Below are 27,023 nucleotides of genomic sequence, written 5' to 3'. Positions count from 1 at the left end.
ATGAGATCCCCTCTCATTCTTCTAAACTCCAGCGAGTATAAGCCCAATCGACCCAATCTCTCCTCATACGTCATTCCTGCCATCCCAGGTATCAGCCTGGTGAATCTTCGCTGCACTCCCTCCATGGCAAGAACATCCTTCCTCAGATGAGGCGACCAAAACTGCACACAATACTCACGATGTGGTCTCACCAAGGCCCTGTACAACTGCAGCAAGACATCCTTGTTCCTGTACTCAAACCCTCTCGCTACGAAGGCCAACATACCATTTGCCTTCTTAACCGCCTGCTGCACCTGCAGGCTTACCTTCAGCGACTGCATGCAGGTCACTCTGGAGTGGGACTTGAACCCACAACCTTCTGACTCAGAGGTGAGAGTGCTGCCCACTGAGTGTCAGCTGTCCTGTTATCGCCGGTGTCCTTGTTTTCAAAATGGTCATTCTATGTACTGTAAAAACTCTCAGTAAAATGGAGAGTTCTTTACCCAGAATCCATAGTGGCAGAGAAACCGCTCTATCCCTGGGACAGAACCAAGCGAGCATTCAATCCTCTGCCACTATGGATGCTGGGTAAAGAGTTCCCCATTCCACAAACAGCCCTTTGCTTTCACAAAACCCTAGGCCACCTCGTGCTGACCGGCATACGCTGACCTCCCGAGAATTTTGGGGGCAGAGAGGGAGACAGCTGCAAGGGGAAACGCCAGCGAACACGAACCCAGTGAAAGTTCCAGATACAGCAGCTTTGCAACAGGCCGTGTCCCGTGTTTTAACTTGTAAAAGGGCTCGGTGCACTGAAGGCTGTCCGTAGCTCCTAATTTGCGAGTGTCCGTGGTTTCAGAGTGCCTCTTGTAGGTTTTACAGTGCAAGTTATTTGGGTCTCTCATTAAGTGCCCCTTTTTTTGGGAGTCACTGTTTACACAGGGCTCACTGCATAGCAATCCTAAACTGGAAGATCCAGTCAATAGTTGTGCCCTTTGGCATTTTCCATTATATGTGCTCAGGTTGCAGCGCTACGGGGAAAGAAAGTGGGACTAATTGGAGAGCTCTTCCAACGAGCCGGCACAGGCACAATGGGCTGAATGGCCTCCTTCTGTGCTCTCAAGATTTTACGATGGGACGCTAGTCCCGGGAATGGAACATCTTCCCACTGTGGAAACCCAGTGCCAGCACCAGGAGCTTGCAGGTCAGTGAGGACACAGCCAAATGCACAGTAAAGCTCCCTCTCTGCACTGCCCCAAAATACCTCAACCCTGACCTCAAGAGTGCACCCCACTGCAGCTATGTGACATTGTTACACTGCTCACATCAATGAAGAAGAAAGCTGTAGACTGCAGGAGGATATCAATGGACTGGCCAGGTGGGAAGTGCAGTGGAAAATGGAATTTAATCTGGAGAAGTGTGAGGTAATGCATTTGGGGAGGGCTAACAAGGCAAGGGAATACACTATAAATGGTAGGACACGGAAGTACAGAAGATCAGAGGGACCTTGGAGTGCGTGTCCACAGATCCCTGAAGGTAGCGGGACGGGTAGATAAGGTGGTTAAGGCGGCATACGGGATACTTGCCTTTATTAGTCCAGGCATAGAATACAAGAGCAGGGAGGTTATGCCTGAACTGTATAAAACACTAGTTAGGCCACAGCTAGAATACTGCGTACAGTTCTGGTCACCACATTACAGGAAGGATGTGATCGCACTAGAGAGGGTACAGAGGAGATTTACGAGGATGTTGCCTGGGCTGGGGAATTTTAGCTATGAGGAAAGATTGGAGAGGCTGGGGTTGTTTTCTTTTGAACAGAGGAGGCTGAGGGGAGATTTAATTGAGGTGTATAAAATTAGGAGACCCCTAGATAGAGTGGATAGGAAGGAGCTATTTCCTTTAGCAGAGGGGTCAATAACCAGGGGGCATAGATTTAAAGTAATTGGTAGAAGGGTTAGAGGGGAGTTGAGGAGAACTTTTTTCACCCAGAGGGTGGGGGGGTCTGGAACTCACTGCCTGAAAGGGTGGTAGAGGCAGAAACCCTCATCACATTTAAAAAGTACTTGGATACGCACTTGAAGTGCCGTAACCCACAGGGCTACGGACCAAGAGCTGGACAGTACTTTGTCGGCCGGCAGGGACAAGATGGGCCAAATGGCCTCCCTTCTATGCTGTAAATTTCTTTGATACTATGATCAGCTGTCCTGTAGTCTCTCTGTGCAATATTTGCCAAATCAGTGTCATATTGTGACCATGCGCTTTGAGAACTGGATAATTTACAGTCGAGTCCTAACGACCAACAGAGGAGACTGGGCTGGGCTGGATCTGAAGCCACGTCAGAGATAAAAGGCCAGCACCTATCGCACAGTAGCAGCGAGTCCCCTACTCACTACTTTCACAGGCTTACTAGCTCAGTCGTAATCTCTATTTAAAATAAACATAGAAGATAGGAGCAGGAGTAGGCCATTTGGCCCCTCGAGCCTGCTCCGCCATTTAATGAGATCATGGCTGATCATCCAAATTCAGTACCCGGTCCCTGCTTTCTCCCCATACCCCTTGATCCCTTTAGCCTTAAGAAATATATCCAATTCCTTCTTGAATATATTTAATGAACTGGCCTCTGCTGCCTTCTGTGGTAGAGAATTCCACAGGTTCACCACTCTCTGGGTGAAGAAATTCCTCCTCATCTCAGTTCTAAATGGCTTACCCCTTATCCTTAGACTGTGACCCCTGGTTCTGGACTCCCCGCCATCGGGAACATCCTTCCTGCATCTAGTCTGTCCAGTCCTGTTAGAATTTTATAATTTTCAATGAGATCCCCTCTCATTCTTCTAAACTCCAGCGAATATAAGTCCAATCGACCCAACCTCTCCTCATACGTCATTCCTGCCATCCCAGGTATCAGTCTGGTGAATCTTCACTGCACTCCCTCCATGGCAAGAACATCCTTCCTCAGATAAGGCGACCAAAACTGCACACAATACTCAAGGTGTGGCCTCACCAAGGCCCTGTACAACTGCAGCAAGACATCCTTGCTCCTGTACTCAAACCCTCTCGCTATGAAGGCCAATTGAAGCTTCTGAAGGTACCTTTTCATATCGAGTCTCCATACACATGAAGATGACGTAGGCAGTAACACAAGCCAGGCAACCTTCGAAGTAGGACGTTCCCCCAATTTTCTCTGCTTCAGCATAATAATTGTTTAGGGTCTTTACTGTTTCTTCAAAGTAGTGTCTTTCAACCTGAAATGTAGAGAAGTAGGAACAGGTAATTTGGGAGCCTCGATAATTCACTTCCATGGTCTCCTGGTGCAAGCACCTCCCGAGGGCTCAGAGGACAAGGTGGAGATCTGCTCCAGAGCCACTCCCAGCCAGGATCAGCAAGAGTTGTGCATAGAAACATAGAAAAATACGAGTAGACCATTCGGCCCTTCGAGCCTGCTCCGCCATTCAATATGATCATGGCTGATCCTCGATCTCAATACAGGTAGACTACCCTTTGTCCAGACTTCCGAAAACCGAAACCCTCTAAAAACCGAAGGTTTTTTCGTTCAGCGTAAGTCGTGCGTACGAACGAAAAAACCTTTGGTTTTTAGAGGGTTCCGGTTTCGGAAGTTCGGATAAAGGGTAAGTCGTGCGCACGACCCCCCGCCGACCCCGCCGGCCCCGACAACCGCCAGCCCCGACAACCGCCGACCCCCCCGCGGACCCCGCCGGCCCCGACAACCGCCGACCCCCCCGCGGACCCCGCCGGCTCCGACAACCGCGGACCCCGACAACCGCGGACCCCGCCGGCCCCGACCCCCCCGCCGGCCCCGACAACCGCCGACCCCCCCGCCAGCCCCGACAACCGCCGACCCCGCCAACCGCCGACCCCGACAACCGCCGATCCCGCCAGCCGCCGACCCCCCCGCAGACCCCGCCGGCCCCGACAACCGCCGACCCCGACAACCGCCGACCCCCCCGCGGACCCCGCCGGCCCCGACCCCGACTGACTTACGCTGAGCGTCAGCGTAAGTCGTGCGCACGACCCCCCGCCGACCCCCGCCGACCCACCTTCCGAAATCCTCCTTTATCCGAAACTCGGCTGGTCCCGAGGTTTTCGGATAAAGGATAGTCTACCTGTACCATATTCCCGCTCTCTCCCCAAACCCCTTGATGCCTTTTGTGTCTAGAAATCTATCTATCTCCTTCTTAAATATATTCAGAGACTTGGCCTCCACAGCCTTCTGTGGTAGAGAATTCCACAGGTTCACAAAAGTATTGAGGGATATGGGGCAAAGGAGGGTAACATGGAGTTAGGTCACAGATAAGCCATGATCTCATTGAATGGTGGAACAGGCTCGAGGGGCTCAATGGCCTCCTCCTGTTCCTATGAGACTGCCTGCAGCTGTAGCTGTGCCACCGAGACTAGAAATGTCCCAGGGGGCGATACCCGACCTGTGCGGAGGTAGCCAGGTTCAGCCTGGCTGGCACTAGTTTGGGGGGGTTTGATTGACCCCAGTGCCCTTGAGCTAGAGAGTTCAAAAAGAAAAATCAGCTGTGATTCCTGCCTCATGTGTCAGCCGTGGCTCAGTGGGCAGCACTCTCGCCTCGGAGTCAGAAGGTCGTGGGTTCAAGTCCCACTCCAGAGACTTGAGCACAAAACTCTAAGCTGACACTAGTGCAGTGCGAAGGGAGTGCTGCACTGTCGGAGGTGCCGTCTTTCGGATGAGACGTTAAACCGAGGCCCCGTCTGCTCTCTCAGGTGGACGTAAAAGACTATTCTGAAGAAGAGCAGGGGGAGTTCTCCCCGGTGTCCTCGGCCAGTATTTAATCTCTCAATCAACATCACTAAAACAGATTATCTGGTCATTATCACATTGCTGTTTGTGGGATCTTGCTGTGTGCAAATTGTCTGCCGCGTTTCCTACATTACAACAGTGACTACACTTCAAAAAGTACTTCATTGGTTGTAAAGTGCTTTGGGATGTCCGGTGACATGAATCTTGTCATTCATGCGGAAAGGACTTATGAAGTAATACTGGGCGGCCTGTTGGTGGCGCTGTCCAGGGAGAGTATAAATACTCGGGCATGGGCCCAGCTTGCTCAGGACATTCTTTAACAGGAACTAGTGAAGGACACAACAGTGACTGCACTTCAAAAAGTACTTCAATGGCTGTAAAGCACTTTGAGGCATCCGGTGGTCGTGAGAGGCACTATAGAAATGCAAGTCTTTCTTTCTTTCTCCAATCGCTAGCAGCTAAAATGAAAAAATCTGCAGCAAGTTACAGGCCAGCATTTCTAAGAATTTTGTAACAATACAATTCTCGAACTTAATAATTCCGCTTGGGCGCAACGGATTAACTGCTTTTTAAAAGCTGGAAATTACATTTCTTTCTTTAAATTTGTGCCAAGCCATGTGGGGCACATCACAGGGCAGAATCAGTAGCAACCCCATGTGAACTGTTCAATGCCAACTCAAACATCTAGGTAAATTGGTTAACAAAGTGATGATTAAACAGAGGCCTGTAGTAACATAACTTGGCAGCAAAACCAAGGGGTTTCGGCCTTTGAAGTTTGGGAGCTCAATAAGGAATCCATTAGTTTCGTCAGAGATTGAAAAAGTTGCAATTAGTTAGTTGGGTCTGTGATTTGCTTTCAGTTCCATTAATTCAGACCCGATGTGCTTCGAGCCCTGGAAAAGGACAGCCCCAGAACCGTTCACATCATTGTAGAGTGTGGAAGGAATATCAGTGCACTGTCAGAGACACGGACCCCTGCAGAGGCAGAGCAGTCACTGTGGAGTACGGGTCAGGGCAGGGTACGCAAGTTAGAAGTTGGGAGGAGCAAAGTGGAGCTCTTGGAGCTATAGGGCAAGAGAGTTGTGGAATTAGTCACCAGTGAAGGCTACCGAAACAGGCAGAGAGAGAGAGAATATAGCGTGAAGACCTACTGAAGGGTGGTGGGGGAAAGTGGGTTTGAGAGAAGAGCGAATCTGGAGCGAAGAGAGATTTTTCTTATTCGTTCATGGGATGTGGGCGTCGCTGGCAAGGCCGGCAATTATTGCCCATCCCTAGTTGCCCTTGAGAAGGTGGTGGTGAGCCGCCTTCTTGAACCGCTGCAGTCCGTGTGGTGAAGGTACTCCCACAGTGCTGTTAGGGAGGGAGTTCCAGGATTTTGACCCAGTGACGATGAAGGATCGGCCGATATATTTCTAAGTCAGGATGGTGTGTGACTCGGAGGGGAGCCTGGAGGTGGTGGTGTTCCCATGCGCCTGCTGCCCTTGTCCCGCTAGGTGGAAGAGGTCGCGGGTTTGGGAGGTGCTGCCGAAGAAGCCTTGGCGAGTTGCTGCAGTGCATCTTGTAGATGGTACACACTGCAGCCACGGTGCGCCAGTGGTGGAGGGGAGTGAATGTTTAAGCTGGTGGATGGGGTGCCAATCAAGCGGGCTGCTTTGTCCTGGATGGTGTCGAGCTTCTTGAGTGCTGTTGGAAGCTGCACTCGTCCAGGCAAGTGGAGAGTATTCCATCACACTCCTTACTTGTGCCTTCTAGATGGCGGAAGGCTTTGGGGAGTCAGGAGGTGAGACACTCGCTGCAGAATACCCAGCCTCTGACCTGCTCTTGTTGCCACAGATTGAAGGACAGTGAGAGATCGTGGGGTTGAGACAAGAATGTGGAGTGAAAAGGGACTGAAGGGTGGTGAAAGAAGATGGAATTGAGATCTATGGAACCAAAAGATCTCTTTGGGCCTAATGGTCTTTCCCTGTTATCAAACCACACTCTATGGGGTCGATTTTCCTGGAGCCGTCAGGCGGGGTTTCAAGCGTGTGGGGGGGGGGGGGGAAATCCCAAATTTGGGGGTCCCGACACCATCCCGCCCAAAACCCCGCCCCACGCAAGTTTCAGGGGCGGCGGGTACCCGCCCCGCACTGGGACCCGCTGAAACCAGGCGGGAAGGGATTAGTGCCAATTAACTGCCTGTTAACAGGCAGTTTTTAGCCTAATCCCTATTTTGAAGGTTGTCGTGTGGGATTCCCGACGGCTCCAAACCACGCCAGGTAGAGCAGGCGGACCGTCGGGTTGAAAGAGTTGGAGGGGTCGCGATGTCGATGCTCAGGTGAGTGATGGGAGCATGAGTGTAAAGGTAAGTGTGTTTGGTGTGTCTAAAGTGTGTAAAGAACTTTTACTTACCTTAACAGCCTTTCTTCTTGTAGGCGTCGGGAGCGCATCACTCAGCCGGCACTTAAAGCTGAATGGCTGCGATCTGTCAAAAGTGACAGACTTCAGCTTTGAGTGCTGCTTAGAGTTCTAACTGAGTCTGTGCAGAAGGACTCAGGTTAGGACTCAGACTGTCAGTGTTTGACAGCTTCAAACAGCTGTGAGACACTGATATTTCATCTGTCAAGAACTCTTGACAGATGAAATTGCAGTCTGTGATGTCACCTGTTGCCGGGTAGCCCTTAATTGGCCTGCTTAGCCCGCTGGGCAGGCTCAACAAGGTCAATCAAGGGAAAATCGCGCGGATTGGCTGGACGTCGGTGTAGGCGGGTCTAAAACCCGAAAGTTGAAGTCCCGCCTTCTTCCAGACAGCTTCGGGAAAATCGACCCCAGTCTGTGCCCAAATGTCACTTCCATAATACCAACACCCTGGATAACAGTGGCATTCTACACTCCCTTGTGTGGTCTCCTCCATTCTCCTCGTGGGGAGGGGAGGGGGGGGGGAAGGAAGAAGGGGGGGAAGGAAGAAGAGGGGGGGGGAAGGAAGAAGAGGGGGGGGAAGGAAGAAGAGGGGGGGGAAGGAAGAAGAGGGGGGGGAAGGAAGAAGAGGGGGGGGAAGGAAGAGGGGGGGAAGGAAGAGGGGGGGAAGGAAGGAAGAAGAGGCCAACACTGTCACTTCTCCACTGCAGCTGCCACCACCTGTAGGACAGACTGCTGCCGCCCATGCAGAGTTGGAGCAGTCAGCAGCCGGGGGCCCAGAGCTGGTCCAGGCCATCTCCCAAGGGCATCTGCCGACTCAGTTTCTGACACTCAGCAGCCTTCCTCCAGCCTTGCTGCAGCCACTGGGGTCCCAGTGCAGAGGAGCTGCAGGGTGGGAAGGGGACAATCTCGCAAGAGAAGCAGATCACCCTCGAAAGGCAAAAAGTAGGTGTGGCAAAATGGTGTTAAATGTTTTATTGAAGGCCGAGGATGGTGGTCATTTTTTGGTTACTGTTTTGTTCATTGTCTCCAGGTTGTGAGAGCCAGTTATGTGACTGACTGCTTTTTTTGGGTTTTCTCTCTGTTACTTTGTCATGCGGGAAGGGCACACAGTTTGTTCAATAAAGAAGTGTCTTTATTCAGAATGTGCATGTTTGCTCTTTGAAGTATTTGTTGCCTTGACCAGCTTAGGGGTTGCAGCACGGTTCCATTTATGTTCTTTGAATGGCAGAAGCCATTCCCTCAGAGGGGGCCTAGAACCGACTTGCTATAAGCCGCTGACGGACGGACCTTGCACTTTGTGCCTCCCTCCAGTCTTGGTGCTGCTGCTCCTCCTCCTCTGCTGGTGGTGCTCCAATGTTTGCTGGCAGTGGCTGAGTCCTGAGGATTGCCAGGTTATGCAGCATGCAGCACACAACAACGAAATGGGAGACTCGCTCGGGTGAGTACTGAAGGGCTCCTCCGGAATGGTCCAGACAGCGGAACCGTTGCTTGAGCACGCCGCTTGTGTGCTCAATGATGTTCCTGGTCGCTTGATGGCTCTCATTGTATCGTTCTTCAGCAGGGGTGCTGGGCGAACAGAGCGGGGTCATCAGCCAGGTGCACAGAGGATAGCCCTTGTCCCCGAGAAGCCAGCCTCCTGGGTGAGCCGGGGCCTCAAAAAGGTCTGCCACAGAAGTCTGGCGCAGGATAAAGGCGTCGTGGCTGCTGCCTGGAAAGCGGGCATTGACAGCTAGTATCGGCTGTCGGTGGTCACAGACCAACTGCACGTTCAACGAATGGAACCCCTTCCGGTTGCAGTAATCCTCGGCATTCTCTTGCGGCGCCCGCAAAGCCACATGTGTGCAGTCAATGGCGCCCTGGACCATGGGGAAGCCCGCTATTCTTGCAAATCCCATTGCACGCTCTTGCTCTTTGTCCGGGGTCATGGGGAAGGAGATGTACTGACGTCTCCTTTTAAAGAGGGCATTCGTCACTTGACGGATGCAGCAATACACCGCGAACTGGGAGATATTGGCAATGTCTCCAGTAGCGGATTGAAAGGAGCCGGTGGCATAGAAGTTGAGAGCCACTGTGACCTTCACTGCCACCGACAGAGGCGTCCTGCTCCTCAGTTGAGGCTGCAGATCTGGCTGAAGCAGGTGGCAGAGCTCAGTGACCACCTCCTTGCTGAATCGCAGCCTCCGAAAACACTGCTCCTCAGACATATTGAGGTATGAGAACTGTTGGCGGAATACCCTGGGACGGTAAGGTCTCGTGTGCCGACGCCTGTTGGCCCTCCTCCATCTGGCCATGATTGGCACTCTCTCTCTGCGTCTCTGAGCCCTCTCAATGTAATGGAGAAACCCAACGTTCCCACCCATTGCAGCCCCCATAGTATGTGGCCACTGAAGGTTATGCCGGTGAAAAAGCAAACCCACTACAAAGTTCTGGGCTGAAGCCAGAAGTACCTGTGCGAGCACTGACTCAAAGCAGAAATCTCTCTCCCTTCGTCTCTCTGCAAATCTCTCTCTCACTCACAGAAGGAGTGGTCCAAAAATGGCTACCACAAAGAAGCCAGGAAGAGCTCCCTTTAAATAGCGCACCCCCAGCCCCACAGCGACTGGGAACCGTTCCAGTCAACCAGTCGCTGGGAGCGACAGGCGGAAAGGAGGGGGGCGCCACTGAAGTTCCGGTTCGGGGCGCCCCAAGGACGTTGCACCATGAAACGACGTCAGGGTCTGCGTGCGCAGCTGAGTGGGCGTTGCGGTTTAGCGTCGCCGCTAAACGTCCGCTCAATTTCGCAAGAGGTGCAGGTCTCGCCACGCCCGGGCGCTAGCTGGCTCACGCCCCACTTATCGCCCTCTTAAGGCGCGAACGGGTGGCGCAGCCTACTGAATTTCTCCCCCTTTCTCTCTATCTACCCAATCAAATCCTTTCATTGTTTTAAACGCCGCAATTAGATCACCACTTCGGCAGGAAAAACAGAAAGGCAGAGTATTATTTAAATGGTGATAGATTGGGAAATGCTGATGTCCAAAGGGACCTGGGTGTCCTTGTACACCAGTCACTGAAAGCAAACATGCAGGTGCAGCAAGCAGTTGGCCTTCATTGCAAGAGGATTTGAGTACAGGAGCAAGGATGTCTTACTACAGTTATACAGGGCCTTGGTGAGACCACACCTGGAGTACTGTGTGCAGTTTTGGTCTCCTTACCTAAGAAAGGATATACTTGCCATAGAGGGAGTGCAGCGAAGGTTCACCAGACTGATTCCTGGGATGGCAGGACTGTCGTATGAGGAGAGATTGGGTCGACTAGGCCTGTATTCACTAGAGTTTAGAAGAATGAGAGGGGATCTCATTGAAAAGTATAAAATTCTGACAGGGCTGAACAGACTGGATGCAGGGAGGATGTTTCCCCTGGCTGGGGGGTCTAGAACGAGGGGTTACAGTCTCAGGATACGGGGTAGGACATTTAGGACTGAGATGCGGAGGAATTTCTTCACTCAGAGGGTGGTGAACCTGTGGAATTCTCTACCACAGAAGGCTGTGGAGGCTAAGTCACAGAATATATTTAAGAAGGAGATAGATAGATTTCTAGACACAAAAGGTGTCAAGGGGTATTGGGGGGGGGGGGGGGGGGGGGAGAGCGGGAATATGGTATTCACAGAATCACAGAAACCCCACAGTGCAGATAGAGGCCATTTCGGCCCATCGAGCCTGCACCGACACATATCCCACCCGATCCCCGTAACCCCTACACCAACACATATCCCACCCTATCCCCGTAACCCCACGTATTTAATCCCCCTAACACTAAGGGTCAATTTATCATAGCCAATCAACCTAACCCGCACATCTTTGGACTGTGGGAGGAAACCGGAGCACCCGGAGAAAACCCACGCAAACACGGGGAGAATGTGCAAACTCCACACAGACAGTCACCCGAGGCCGGATTCGAACCCGGGTCCCTGGCACTGTGAGGCAACAGTGCTAACCACTATGCCACCGTGCCGCCCTATTGAGATAGAGGATCAGCCATGATCATACTGAATGGCGCAGCAGGCTCGAAGGGCCGAATGGCTGACTCCTGCTCCTATTTTCCTATGCTTCTAGACATATTGAGGTCGATATCGCCCCGATTACTACAGCAATGATCAGCAGCCACGGCACAGACCAGGGATCAGATGGAGGGCAAATAATTGGGATGAATCCTTGAACAGAACTCGTTCAATGTTCAGACATCACTTTAGTTAGAATGGCCCGTGCAACGGATGCCAACTGTCTGCCACAGCAGGACAGTCAGGAATATGCTGAATTTCTTTCCTTGCCCAAAGTTTAGTCAGTCAGTTTCTGCCCAACATTGAGCCCCTCAGCCCGCTACCCACAATAAGCGTGCAACACAAGTGTTGTCACTAGGATTTCAGTCAAGTGTGAGGTAGATGTGGATTTCTTCTACTATAGCCACTTGTACACGCAGGAATAGAATTCTAGATTCGATTCTTTCACACTTGGATTGTCTGGGGAGAGAGCTTGAGAAGTTGAAGTTAGTTTTTTTTTAAATCTGGAAATAAAAGGCTGGTATCAGTAAAAGTGACCACAAAGCTGTTTGGTTGTCGTAAAAACCCAACTGGTTCACTGGTGTCCTTTAGGGAAGGAAATCTTCTGTCCTTACCCTTGCAAGCCACTAGGTTGTATCAAACCACGAGCGGGTCAATAAGAAGGCCCACCACCACCTCCTCAGGGCAACTAGGGTTGGGCTTTGCCAGTGACGCCCACATCCCAAGAATGAAAATTTTAAAAAAGAGAGTATTTGAGTTGCGCAACACTAGGTATCGGTGATCCGTCAATGGTGGTGGGACAAACTTGAAATGAGGAATTAAGGATATCATACAAGTAACTTATTGCACATTAGCTGGGACTTATCCTGTAGTGCTACCAATCCACTGAACAAGCCCAGATTCTCGCTGCATTGCAGTACGAATGGGCCTGTAATTCTCTGGCGTTTAGAGGAATGAGAGATGATCTCATTGAAACATATAAGATTCTGAGGGGGATTGACAGGGTAGATGCTGAGAGGTTGTTTCCCCTGGCTGGAGAGTCTAGAACTAGGGGTCACAGTCTCAGGATAAGGGGGTCGGTCATTTAGGACTGAGAGGAGGAGAAATTTCTTCACTCAGGGGGTGGTGAATCTTTGGAATTCTCTACCCCAGAGGGCTGTTGAGGTTCAGTCGTTGAGTAAATTCAAACATAGAAACATAGAAGATAGGAGCAGGAGTAGGCCATTCGGCCCCTCGAGCCTGCTCCGCCATTCAATGAGATCATGGCTGATCATCCAAATTCAGTACCCTGTCCCTGCTTTCTCCCCATATCCCTTGATCCCTTTAGCCTTAAGAAATATATCCAACTCTTTCTTGAATATATTTAATGAATTGGCCTCCACCGCCCTCTGTGGTAGAGAATTCCATAGGTTCACCACTCTCTCGGTGAAGAAATTCCTCCTCATCTCTGTCCTAAATGGCTTACCCCTTATCTTTAGACTGTGACCCCTGGTTCTGGACTCCCCCGCCATCGGGAACATCCTTCCTGCATCTAGTCTGTCTAGTCCTGTTAGAATTTTATAGGTTTCGATGAGATCCCCTCTCAATCTTCTAAACTCCAGTGAGTATAAGCCCAATCGACCCAATCTCTCCTTATACGTCATTCCTGCCATCCCAGGTATCATCCTGGTGAATCTTCGCTGAACTCCTTCCATGGCAAGAACATCCTTCCTCAGATAAGGCGACCAAAACTGCACACAATACTCAAGGTGCGGTCTCACCAAGGCCCTGTACAACTGCAGCAAGACATCCTTGCTCCTGTACTCGAATCCTCTCGCTACGAAGGCCAACACACCATTTGCCTTCTTAACCGCCTGCTGCACCTGCATGCTTACCTTCAGCGACTGGTGCACAAGGACACCCAGGTCTCGTTGCACTTCCCCTTCTCCCAATCTATTGCCGTTCAGATAATAATCTGCCTTCCTGTTTTTGCCATTCAAGACAGAGATCGATAGATTTTTGGGCACTAGGGGAATCAAGGGATATGGGGATCGGGCGGGAAAGTGGAGTTGATGTAAAGGTTCAGCCGTGATCTTATTGAATGACGGAGCAGGCTCGAGGGGCCGTATGGCCGACTCCTGCTCCTAATTCTTACATTCTTAAACAAAAAAATGGCAATTTTAAAATACCCGGCTTTCCAACTCTGGCGGGAACTTGGATTGAAACTGGCAGAGGATGCCATCCGTGTAGTCTCGCTGGATGAAAACCTTTGTTGCCAGTGAGGCGCTCGGTCGTAACTCCTGAAGATTGTGCACCTGGAAGAGAGAGAACCAAACGTGTGAGTAAAGGTGATGCAGGGGCTATTGGTCACATCCCCAGATAAATGCTTACGGGTATCTTCGGCGAGGCTCCATGCTACCAGTTGGGCCGAAGACACAGTTGGATCATCGTAAAATCGGGGTGGGGCCTTGCAAAATCTAGCCTAGAATCTCAACCGCCCCCCCCACCCCCTCTTAAAAACAAGAGCTCGATCGCTTTCTTCCCAGTCCCCCAAAAATCTCCCACCAGCAAGTGGGATTATCTTTTGGAAGATTGGATGAGGAAAGAGCGAGAGAGAGGGAGAGAAAACGCCTCAGGATGCGCACTGATGTTCACAATGAATAGGAGACCGCTCCCTTCCTTGACTTTGCTCATGGCGCCATTGCACCATTCCCAGCTGGAAGAGCAGCTTGGCTCGCCTCATTCTCAGCTCTCGACGTTGGGAAGCGCGTGGGAGTAAAGCGGAGTGATTCAATTTCGATTTTTAAAAAATATAACCGACCCCTCACTTGGAGGCGAGATGAGGGAAGATGTACCTCCTGTGTTCCACGTCTCCTGTTGAAAAGGTCAGAACTGGTGTGAGCAAACTACTTGAATTTGGACAACCTCTGACAGGAGCCCAGCCAGCAGTGCGAAGGGACGGTGGCTACTTGCAGACTGAGCTTTCGTGGCGTGCTCACGCGCCAGTTCCCGACGCACGGGGTCTCACACAGCCGGCGGTAACCCCAAAGAAAACAAACGCTGGACGGAGCCACCGTCTTCATTACTGGGCCCTACCGGCCGCACAAGACCCGCACACTGAGGGTCAGCAGCCTAAACGACCCTCTCCAAACCCAATACAACACAGGTCGTGATGAGCAAATGAGCTACTTCTGCCAAGTGTGTGAGAGGGGGGAGAGGGAGAGAGAGATACTTGGGCTTAAAAATCAGTTCTATGGGAAATTTTCATCTGGCTGTGAATGAACTGAAAGAGAAAGCAGGAAGGGCTTTCTATGCCATTAAAAAATCAATCCAAATAGAAATCCCAATTAGCATTTGGCTCAAAATTTTTAAATCAGTAATTGAACCAATTGCACTCTATGGCAGTGAGGTGTGGGGACCGCTAACACAACAAGAATTTGCAAAATGGGACAAACACCCAATTGAGATCCTACATGCAGAATTCTGTAAAAGTATCCTCCGGACTCAGAGGAAAACCGTAAACAATACATGCAGGGCAGAACTAGGCCAATATCCATTAATAATCACTATCCAAAAAAGAGCCACCAAATTTTGGAAACACCTAAAAATGAGCAACCCCCACTGCTATTATTACAAAGCCCTGAAATGCCAAGAGAGGACCATAAAGAAGAATACCCTCAGTCAACTAGTCCTGGGACTCAGTGAAGTAACTACTAACACTACTAACAATAACCAGCCCCAGGACAGTGACAGCGTAACACAAAGAATTTGACCCAACACAATCGTCATTAAGCAAAAGGAAAAATATCTGTCATATTGGGCAGAAACAACAAAAACCCAAAACAAACTCAATTGCTACTTGGCTGATTACCTGACCATGGTAAAGGATAGCAAACTGAGAAAAACCTTGACAATGTACAGACTTAGTGAACATAGCCTGGCCATCGAAAAAGGTAGACACAGGCAGACCCGGCTACCAAGAGAGGACAGGATATGCTCTCACTGCAGTCAGGGAGTGGTGGAGACAGAGATGCACTTCCTCACAGCTTGTAGAAAATATCAGGGCATAAGGAAGAATTTCTACCCAAAATTCACAAAAGTATGCCTGGAATTCAGAAATTTGAATGACGACCAAAAACTCCCATACCTACTAGGGGAAGAGAGAAATTGTGTAACCTTAGCGGCACACTATGTTACAGCTTGCCATAAACAGAGGGACAACCATTAAATCTAAGAAAAGAGTATATACAAATTATATGAATGTATATTTATACACTCGGATATATCTGTTTATACACTGTATGGATAGATCTGTGTTTATGTGTTCAACCATAAATGTTTTTCGATGCACCTTGTCATGCCAATAAAGCGATTTGAATTGAATTGAATTGAATTGAGAGAGGGGGGAGAGGGAGAGAGAGGGGGAGGGGGAGGGGGAGGGGGGGAGGGAGAGGGGGAGGGGGACGGACAGAGAGAGAGAGAGAGAGGGGGGGAGACAGAGAGAGGGAGAGAGAGAGAGGAGACAGAGAGACAGAGAGAGAGAGGGAGGGAGAGGGAGACAGCGAGGGAGAGACAGAGAGACAGACAGAGAGACGGAGAGACGGAGAGAGGGAGAGAGGAGAGAGACAGAGAGAGAGAGAGAGAGAGAGAGAGAGAGAGAGAGAGAGAGAGAGACAGAGAGAGAGAGGGACAGAGAGAGAGAGGGACAGAGAGAGAGAGGGACAGAGAGAGACAGAGAGAGAGAGACAGAGAGAGGGAGAGACAGAGAGAGGGAGAGACAGAGAGAGACAGGGACAGACGGACCCAGGGCTGGATTTTGTGAATGGAGACGACTTGGAGGCGGGACTGCTGCTTGTCGTGTCAATGTCCCGCCTCCATCCTCGCCTGACCAATCAGAGGGATTTTCCCCTGATTGACGTTGTTAAGCCCGCCCTGTGTGCTCAGCAGGCCAATTAGGGAGCAAGTCACTGACAGATCACATCGACGTCAGACGTGCTGTCTGTCTAGACTTCTTTAAAGAAGAAATGTCAGCGTTTAACAGCTCTGTGAAGCTGTCAAACACTGACATTCTCTGTAGTTTGACGAGGCCTTGTGTTCAGGACTCATCAAACCTTTCAACTTTGTAAATTTCACATGGCTGTTGGGTCGGAGGTTCCAACAGCCAGTCTGTGAAATTGACAAGGAGGATGTCAGCTCTCCTGATCCACCGCGGCTGAAGGAAGAAAACAAGGTAAGTGAATATTTTTTTTAAACTTAGCACTCACCTTACATACTTACCACTCCACACTTGCACCCATCACTCACCTCTACACCTTACTTCCAGGTGCCTCCGACTGCCACAGAACTCCTCCACGTCTCCTCCAACCCGGCGGGGTTCTCCGAGGTCGGGAAGCCTTCACCTGTGAAGGTAAAATGGCACTAATCCTTTTTCCTACCTTTTAACTACCTGTTAATAGGCAGTTAAAAGGATTAAATGCCTTTCCCGCCTCCAGGAGACGGGACCCGAAGCTGCACATCTTCCCGCCTCCTGGCAAAAGGGCACGGAGGCAGGATGGGGGCGGGTTTGCCATCCGTCCCCACTATCTCCGAATTTACCGGCTGTCCCACCTCCATGCCCACCTCCTCGGGGCTTGGAAAATCCAGCACAGAGAGAGGAGGGGGAGAGAGGGAGAGCGAGAGGGAGACACAGAGAGAGAGACAGTGACAGAGGGAGGAGAGGGGAGAGAAACGGACAGAAACAGGCAGAGAGAAATGGAGGAGAAAAAGGGACAGAAGAACAAAAGAGAGGTATCAATTAGAGACAAATGTTTATTGGGAGCAGAGCTAGTCCGGTTCCATTGCCAAGCAGCCAGCAGTCTCCTAGGACAGCTGTTGAGACAGTGCGGCCAGCACTGTGCACACTCTGCTGCTTTTCCGCACACCTGGAGGTTTTTTTACCTTTGACCCTAATCCAGCGCTGAACCAACTGTGCGATGGACAGGCGAGGCAGGGGGACGGGCGGCACAGGTGGACGGGGACGGGCGAGGGGACGGGCAAGGCAGGGGACGGGCGAGGGGCGGGGGACGGGCGGGCGACGGGCGAGGCGGGCGGGGGACGGGCGAGGCGGGCGGGGGACGGGCGAGGCGGGCGGGGGACGGGCGAGGGGACGCGGGCGGGGGACGGGCGAGGCGGGCGGGGGACGGGCGAGGCGGGCGGGGGACGGGCGAGGCGGGCGGGGGACGGGCGAGGCGGGCGGGGGACGGGCGAGGCGGGCGGGGGACGGGCGAGGCGGGCGACGGGCGAGGCGGGCGGGGGACGGGAATGGAGATAATAAGGGGGACGGAGGAGGTAACAGGAAAAAATGAAACACATCCCCTTTACACCAGGAGAAAAACTCCTCCGAAAGGACTTACCCAGGTTAAAACCCAAAAGTGCCAATACAGCCTGCTGGGAAGCCTTACATGAAAAGGCAGGACTTCCATGCCATGCACCCAAAGGATACATATATCTTGGTCAAGGCCAAGTGCCCCCAAGGGCAATGGGCAAAACTGGCACCACAGTATCGAAATGGTACATTCACCGACGAACAGGGACCGACCCCAAAAACAGATGCATGACACCTTCGAGGAGGCAGTTAAGATTGTCCTGGGGCCAGCACTGGGGTTACCCAGAAGGGGAGCCCGTCACGGATTACGCAGAAAGAAAATATCAGGCATACTGTGCATAATCGGGGTCAGGATCGCACGGGGCGAGACGATGAAATCTTTCTGAAGATGTTAAAGAGGAAGGAATGGGCCCGGCCCACCAACGGGTTTTGGGGGATGGGGATACCGGTGGGAGGAGATTTTACAAACGTCATGCAAGGTGGGAAGCCACCAGGGGCAGACGGCCGAGGTGGGAGCCGTGGGAAAGGCCGAATCGCAGGATAAAAATTTGTTGTGCTTGTGGTAAGCCCGGCCACTTTAAGTGGGAATGCAAGGCCTCCAAAGGTAACGGTCCGATTTGCTCAAACTGTCGGAAAAAAACGGACATAAACGGGCAGACCTGGGGGAGGGAAAGCAGGACAGGGACCCCGCCAACAGGGCGGTGGTAGTAAAACAGACTCGGGAGTGACCCTGGAGGATATCCCGCAAAATGATTACGCTCGCCTCCCAGAATCAGAAATAGGCAAGCACCGGCCCCCGGCGGAGAGGGAAGGGACCCCCGAATGTTTATCGATGTGTTGTTAGGGGGCCAGCAATGCAAAATGTTGATAGACACCAGAGTGTCCGTATCCATAACTGACATTCCTCTCCCTACGAGACATAGTGTAAACATACTTGGAGTTGGGGGGGGAAGCATAAAAGCATATCAAAGTGAAACGGCTCTGCTAGAAATAGGAGGTATAATCATGGCCACCCAGATGTGGGTATGTAAGACCACCGAGGGAACAGTGTTAGGAATAGATATAATGAGAGAATTAGGAGCCATAATTGACCCCAAAAGGGACCAAGTGACCTGGCCAAAGGGGGGGCGGACAGGGAGGGGCCCATGGTTACCCCCGGAGAACAACCGCCCACTTAGCTGCTGCTAAACTTATAGAAGTAGATTGGAAACAAAAAAGGGGTCTGGGGCACCATATGCCAACAGATCCCCGAGGTATGGGCCAAAGACAACAGGATTGCGGATTAGTGACTAAACCCCCCAGTCATAGTCAAAGGCCCAGACCATAAACCACACAGTGTCCGATAAAACCTGAAGCAAGGAAAGCGTTAGAAGAAATAGTGAAGGCTTTGGAAGGAAAGGGAATCATCAGGCTGGTAGTGTCAGCTACAAGTTCCCCGGTCTGGCCGGTTCAGACCGTATGACAACAGAAAACGCTGGAAAAACCCAGCAGGCCAGGGCAGCATCCGCGGAGAGAGAAACAGAGTCAACGTTTCAGGTCGAAGACCCTTCGTCAGAACTGAGAAAAAAGCAGGAAATGAAACAGATTAAAAGGCAAGTTTGGGGGCTGGGAAATGGGGGAGGGGATGAAAGAACAAAAGGGAAGGTCTGGGAGGTGAGGAGACATTAAGAGATGTTCAAGGTGAGACGAGATGGTAATAGGACAGGTGTAGTGGCGCTAGTTTTTGACTAATGTAGTGGCGCTTCATAATTTCCAAACATGCAGCCACTGAGCTTTGAGGCTTTTAACAACGAGTAGACGCGTGTCGAAATAAAATGTTCCAAAACGTAACTTTGTCTTTAAACTGTTTACTGTAACACCTTACAAACAAAATTACAAAGCAAAACACGTTTAAACGAACACGGTCAAAAACTGTATTGCTCCAGCCCTCAAAAGCCTTTACCTTCTCTCCAGCCTCGTGCAGCTTCTGCTGTAAAATGGCTGGATACCATGTGACAAGCTTAAGGACTGTACCATTGTAGCAAGAATAAAGGGGGTATCTCAGACTATACTACTGGAACAAGAAAATAGGGGGTTTCTCAATACAATAAGTCAGTCAGGTAAATTAACTATTATACTATTTAACCAATATTTTAAAGTATTTTCTTTCTTAAACTTTCATGACTCTTACAACAGGTAAAGAGACAAAGGATGGCTCGAGATGAAGTGTGAAATGCGCTGGCAGAGTGAAAGTATGACAATTGATTATACGACTCTGAACGATGTGACCCCAAAGGAGTGTCCCATCGTGGCTAGCCCAGCCACTATATTTAATGGACTGAAGCCAGAACACGGGATTTTTACGGTACTGGACATTGCAAATGGGTTTTGGACAATACCATAGGCAGAAGAGTCACAGAAAAAATTTGCATTCACTGTAGGAAACAAGCAGTACATCTGGACGAGGGGACCCGAAGGGTTTGATAATAGCCCTGGGATATTCCACAGAGCCACGCGTACTTCATTAGAGGGGTTCGACTTAACGCCGTACGGCAGTACTATTTTACAATACATAGATGACCTCCTCATAGCATCCACCAGTCCGGGAGGAGATGTGGGAGCGTTAGTGACGGTGTTGGAGCAATTAGCAAACGCAGGATTTAAAGTTAGTCCCAAGTAGGCCAGACACAGGTACAATACTTAGGTTACGACATCCAACAAGGAAAACGATCGATGTCCATGGACAGAAAGGGAGCTATTAGAAAGGCGCCGCGCCCCTACCATGTGAGAGGGGTCCGAAAGGTCTTGGGCCTCTTTAACTACCGTAGGAATTTTACTGAAGGCCATTCACAGCTCGCCGCACCCATACAAGATTTGGTCAAAGGAGGAAAGGCAGCATTAGACAGTGGAATGGGGGATAGAGCAGGGTCAAGCAGTCAGCTGCCTTAAAGAGGCCCTCCGATGACATCATCATTGGCCAATTGAGTTCCAGCGTGTGGGAACCCATGGCCAATGAGTTTTTCCAGTCTGAAACTCGCCTCCGATGACGTCATCATTGCTGCTGCATTTAAGGTCTGCAACAAGCCTTGCTTCTTCTGCAGACTGCCAACCTTTTGGCCTTTGCAGTGAGAGGCACCTGCAGGAAGAATGGCCAGCCAGAGACCTAGGTCTGCACCCCAATTTGATGACGTTGCCCTGCAGGCTTTAGTGGAGGGAGCAAAAGCACATAAAGAGGTGTTCATCCATTCCTTCAGGGAGGAAGAAGCCTCCCCAGCAAACCAAGGCTGTCTGGATCCAGGTGGCCCAGGAGGTCAACTCATTGTCGATAACCCGCAGAACCTGGCTTCAGTGCAGGAAGAGATTTCATGACCTGCGCACTGGAAAAGTGAGTATGAATTTCCCATCACCCTCAATCTGATCCCCATTGCCTCTCCTCACCAGCACTCAGCTTTAGCAATCTCTTCCTCCACATCCCACTTGACACCCGCTCTGGGACTGCCCGATATGGGGAAAACCCTTCCACATGTACGCCCACAATGAGAACGGTCATTATAGCGCTATAGTAACCCAGGAACATGGGGAGCGAATGAGACCGGTCGCCTACTTCTCGACCCGAGGAGAACCGGTGGTAGTTGACATGCCACGATGCATGGCAGCAATAGACTGTGCCACTTGGGCAGTAAGGGGCAGTGAACCAGTAATAATGACCAGAGAAATTGTGCTACATACTAGACACACTATAGTAGAACTACTAAATACAGGTAGATTCAAAACAGCATCGGACAGCCGACGGGTAGGATGGGAAGCTATCCTGTTGCCCAAAGATAAATCAGTACGTATTGTAAGGGATTTGGGACCCAACCCCGCGGAGGGAATGGCAGTGGAGGGAGAACCACATGAATGTCAGGAAAGGATAGAATGCGAGGACCCCAGCCAGCTAAAAGAGCCAATAGACATCGTGGATGTTACCTTGTACGTAGACGGGTCCAGACAGTACATAGATGGGACGCCCCATATGGGATGGGCGGTAGTCAATGATGCAGAAGAAACTGTAGCCGGGGGGGCGCCTCCCGGGAGGAGTGTAATCAACTGCACAAAGAATGGAACCGGGAGACTCGTACTGCAAGTACCATGGGGGCTGGGACACAGGTTCCAGCGTGCAGGGGACTTCACCGTCCTGACATGGACGTACGATTAGGCACTTTACAGCCTTCTGGAGTTCCACAATTTCAGATCATAACCTCGGCCCCTATCATATATATATTTTTTATCCACACTTTTTGTCTGTGTCTTTTGTTCTTCTCCCACATGGCAGCTGTCCTTCATTTTGCCAGCGCAATTCACATTTCATCTAGAGCCATCCTTTGTTTCTTAACCTGTCCCATTACCATCTCCCTTTGCCTTGAATATCTCTTAATGTCTCTTAATCTCTCCTGCCTTCCAGCCTATCACAGGCCTTCCCTTTTGTTCTTTCATCCCCTCCCCCCATTTCCCAACCCCTACACTTGCTTAAAAATCTGTCCCATTTCCTGCTTTTTTTCCAGTTCTGACGAAAGGTCATCGACCTGAAACGTTAACTCTGTTTCTCTCTTCACAGATGCTGCCTGACCTGCTGAGTATCTCCAGCATTTTCTGTGTTTATTTCAAAAAGTACTTCATTGGCTGTGAAGCGCTTTGGGACATCCGGTGGTCGTGAAAGGTGCTATATAAATGCAAGTTCTTTCTTTTTAACATCTCTTACTCTGACTTATTCTCCACCAGAGTTTTCCTGCTACAATTAGGAGGTTTTCTGACCCAAACTTGGCATTGCCTAATCGCTCATTCCCAGTTTACCTGGTCTTCCCTACTGCTGTTGGTGGTGTCCTACACTTTCGGTCTTCATGCGCTGAGCTCCGGCTCCACCTGCTCTTCCTCCTCCCTGTGCTGAACTCTAGCCTCAATCCACCGCCTTCACACTAATACACCTTTCCCAGTATCTCAACCCGTGGATCTCCTGAACTCCCTCTGACTAACCCCGCCTACAGTCTCTGGGCTTTCAAAGCCCAACCTTGGTGTTGCAAATCACAGTTTCTTGACTGACCTCCTCCTTTTTCTCCTACAGTTTTCAATCCTGGTGATCTGCTCCACTATGGGCCTTCGCTTTAGCCCCTCAAATATTGAAAAAACGACTGAAAATATGAAATGAATACAATTCAATACTGGATGCAGGAAGGATGTTCCCGATGGCGGGGGAGTCCAGAACCAGGGGTCACAGTCTAAGGATAAGGGGTAAGCCATTTAGGACTGAGATGAGAAGGAATTTCTTCACCCAGAGAGTGGTGAACCTGTGGAATTCTCTACCACAGAAGGCAGTTGAGGCCAATTCATTAAATATATTCAAGAAGGAGTTAGATATATTTCTTAAGGCTAAGGGGATCAAGGGATATGGGGAGAAGGCAGGGACAGGGTACTGAGTTTGGATGATCAGCCATGATCTCATTGAATGGCGGAGCAGGCTCGAGGGGCCGAATGGCCTACTCCTGCTCCTATCTTCTATGTTTCTATGTTAATACTGTTCCAATGAAGCTCAACGTAAGCTCGAGGAACAGCACCTCATCTTTCGATTAGGCACTTTACAGCCTTCCAGACCCAACATTGAGTTCAACAAATTTAAGCACTATTCCTATATTTTCGTAACAGCAGGTGCTGGTAATGAGTCTGCTATTCCCATTTACACCTCCTCTAGACCCATCGTTTGGTTCCTTATTGTCCCATTACCATCTCCTTTTGCCTCGCACCATTATCCCTTTTGTCATTTAATCTCTCCTGCCTATCACAGGCCTTCCCTTTTGTTCTTTCCTCCCCTCCCCCACTTTCCCTGCCTCTGTACTTGCTTAAAACCCGTTATATCTCTAACCTTTCCAGTTCTGACGAAGGGTTATCGACCTGAAACGTTGACTCTCTTTCTCTCTCTCTCTACAGATGTAAGAAGTCACACAACACCAGGTTATAGTCCAACAGTTTTATTTGAAATCACAAGCTTTCGGAGCGCTGCTCCTTCGTCAGGTGAAGTTGAGAGATGCATAAAGACACAACTTATATAGTCAGAGAATAATGCTCTCTGCATTATTCTCTGACTATATAAGTTGTGTCTATAGGCATCTCTCCACTTCACCTGACGAAGGAGCAGCGCTCCGAAAGCTTGTGATTTCAAATAAAACTGTTGGACTATAACCTGGTGTTGTGTGACTTCTTACATTTGTCCACCCCAGCCCAACACCGGCATCTCCACACCATCTCTCTACAGATGCTGCCTGACCTGCTGAGTGTTTCCAGCATTGTCTGTTTTTATTACAATACCTGATTGCTTACAAATTTAGGACATTCGGTGAACATCCACAGTCAAAGTCCACAGTAACATGTAGAAGCACCAAAGTCTCCCCCCCTCCTTGGCTCAGTGAGTAAGCACAGCACGCCATACACATCGGGTTAAGTCGCTGGTCTGTGCTGTTAGCTCAACACAACCGAGGCAGCGTAGGTTTTCCAGAATGATACCTGAACTCCAGGATTAAATTACATGAAGAGACTACACAAACTAGGGTTGTATTCTCTGGAATTTAGACGGTTAAGGGGTGATTTGATCAAAGTTTTCAAGATATTAAGGGGAACTGATAGGGTAGATAGAGAGAAACTATTTCTGCTGGTTGGGCAGTCTAGGACTAGGGGGCAGAGTCTAAAAATTAGAGCCAGACCTTTCAGGAGTGAAGTTAGGAAACACTTCAACACACAAAGGGTGGTAGAAGTTTGGAACTCTCTTCTGCAAACGGCAATTGGCGCTAGATCAATTGTTAATTTTAAATCGGAGCTTGATAGATTATTGTTAACCAAAGGTATTAAGGGATATGGGGCAAAGGCGGGTATATGGAGTTAGGACGAAGATCAGCCATGATCTCATTGAATGGCGGAACAGGCTCGAGGGGCTGAATGGCCTCCTCCTGTTCCTATGTGGCAATGGTGGGGCTGCGACAATTGGCCTGAACACCCACGGCCCCAGAGGAACAGGTCATGTTCTGCGCTTGAAAGGGGATTAAAAATCAAAACGAATCTGCGGAAACATTATTTCAGTGGGCGAGTGGTCAATCTACGGAACAGGCTCCCCGGGGGAAGCAGTTAGTGTTGATTAATTCAAATGCAAATTAGAGATTTTTCTTTCAGAAAATAACATTTTGGGACGCAGTCTGAGTAATTTGCGACGTGACGTGTGGTGAGTGCAGCGAGCTCGGGAGGAACGGGTGACTTTGGACCTATGGTTCCCAAAGCTCTCCCCCACTGGGGGTTTTCCTCACCTCATGTCTGGGTCTGTTGTAGACTCAATGATGGAGATTGATACAGGGCCTTGGTGAGACTACACCTTGAGTATTGTGTGCAGTTTTGGTTGCCTTATCTGAGGAAGGATGTTCTTACCATGGAAGGAGTTCAGCGAAGATTCACCAGGCTGATACCTGGGATGGCAGGAATGACGTATGAGGAGAGATTGGGTCGACTGGGCTTGTACTCGCTGGAGTTTAGAAGAATGAGAGGGGATCTCATTGAAACTTTTAAAATTATAACAGGACTAGACAGACTAGATGCAGGATGTTCCCGATGGTCGGGGAGTCCAGAACCAGGGGTCACAGTCTAAGGGTAAGGGGTAAGCCATTTAGGACAGAGATGAGGAGGAATTTCTTCACCCAGAGAGTGGTGAACCTGTGGAATTCTCTACCACAGAAGACAGTTGAAGCCAATTCATTAAATATATTCAAGAAGGAGTTGGATATATTTCTTAAGGCTAAAGGGATCAAGTGATATGGAGAGAAGGCGGGGACAGGGTACTGAATTTGGATGATCAGCCATGATCTCATTAAATGGCGGAGCAGGCTCGAGGGGCCGAATGGCCTACTCCTGCTCCTATCTTCTATGTTTCTATGATCGCTGTGATTGGTCAACAACTCCATTATCATTGGATCATGCGACTACCAGGACTGCCATTCATTTATACATGTAGAATAAGACGCAAAAGCTACCCTTCATGATGTCATTTAAGGATAAGGACTTTGAGGAAAGGCGGTGTGTAGATATTAATCTTCACAGCATAAAGAACACCACCTCAGTTGAACCACCGAGTACGGCACTGCCCACATTTGGAGTTAAAATAGCAGCTGGTTCAACATTTGCTGTTCGTCAGGCACAACTCTGGAACCAAAGGATTTTTTTTCTTTTTTAAAAAGCAGGACTGCTAGACACTGCACTCCTATTGATCACATGCCCCCCTATAACAGAGTACAGAGGTCATGTTTTTTTTTGTTAGGCCACATTTTAGTAATCTGGTCTTTCTTTGTGTTGCAAACAGTTATCAGCCACTCTCGAACCCTTTGTAAGCAAAAGCGGTTTGTTTTAAAATAAAGAGGAATTGCTTGATAACCACAGTTGCTTTATATCCGTGCAGCAATAGGTTCAGGCCCAACTGGGAGTGCCGATGCACCACAATAATAAAATGAAAATAAATAAATGCACATTTGCGCAAAAAGATGCAATTTTTATTTTTTAAATGTGCAAAATTTTAAATGCAACCACAGCGTGCACGATTTATTCATTTTTTTTATATTCGACTGTCCTGGACAGGCCGCACTTTGGATTCAATCCCGAGCAAGAGGGATGAGATTGTCCCCGTTAGGAGAGATCTTGTCCCCGGCTGTGTGTACAGCTTCCTATCGCATGCAATGGGCGGGGATTCCCCGGTTGCTGTCGCTGTGGGAAGGTGTTTTTTTTTTAAATTGCAAATGAATGTACAACTCCCTCTACCCACAGCTTAGGCAGGGAGGGAGGGAGGGTTGCATTGAAGGGAATGCACCGGCCGGGAGGCTGCATTGAAAAGGAAATGCACCGGGCGCGACACGAGCAAATGTTTCTCTTACCTCGGCCATCTCCGCAGCGCAGTCGCCGGGCCGGCGGCCGCTGGCAGCGTGATTGACAGGCGAGCCCTGCACCTGCCCCAGATTCCAAGGGAACCTCCGTCACCCAGGGCAACCGCTGTGATTGACAGCCGCACCTGCGCCCGGGGGAGATTCCCTGGGAGCGATTGATTGACAGGTCAAGGCTGCCTCTTGCTCCAGGTGCTGTCCGCTGTGGCTCAGTGAGCAGCACAGTTGCTTCTGAGTCATTGAAGGTTGTGGGGTCATAGCCCCACTCCAGAGACTTGACCACAAGGCTGATACCCCCAGTGCAGTGCTGAGGGAGTGCTGCACGGTCAGAGGCGCTGTCTTTCGGAAGAGCACAGGTGCTGTCCTGGGGCCAATATTTATCCCTTAATCAACATCACTAAAAACAGAAATAACAACAGAAAATGCTGGAAAAACTCAGCAGGTCAGGCAACATCCGTGGAGAGAAATTTGAGTTGACGTTTCGGGTTGAACCCTTCTTCAAAACTGGAAAGAAAAGAAACAAGATCGAAGGCAGGGCTGCGATCGGACAAAAGAATAAAAGAAACA

General features: G+C 50.1%; 1 protein-coding gene across 1 annotated transcript in view; it reads right to left on the bottom strand.

Annotated features, from left to right (window-relative positions):
• The window catches only part of LOC147113321 (golgin subfamily A member 7B-like), a 39,732-nt gene extending 13,181 nt beyond the window's left edge, over positions 1–26,551 (bottom strand). The window contains exons 1-3 of the mRNA XM_085994253.1: positions 26,451–26,551; positions 13,364–13,489; positions 3,066–3,218 (exon numbers count right to left, since the gene is read on the bottom strand). Coding sequence (XP_085850379.1) covers positions 3,066–3,218; positions 13,364–13,489; positions 26,451–26,459 — 288 coding nt within the window. The 5' untranslated portion in view covers positions 26,460–26,551. The remainder of the gene's footprint in view (positions 1–3,065; positions 3,219–13,363; positions 13,490–26,450) is intronic.
• Between the last annotated feature and the right edge of the window lie 472 nt (positions 26,552–27,023).

Source organism: Somniosus microcephalus, chromosome 8 (genome assembly GCF_052327205.1).
Source record: "Somniosus microcephalus isolate GS21.2 chromosome 8, FLI_Smic_1.0, whole genome shotgun sequence".
NCBI lineage: Eukaryota > Metazoa > Chordata > Chondrichthyes > Squaliformes > Somniosidae > Somniosus > Somniosus microcephalus.
Note: the sequence above shows the minus strand (reverse complement) of the source record. Positions and strands in the feature narration are given on the sequence as shown.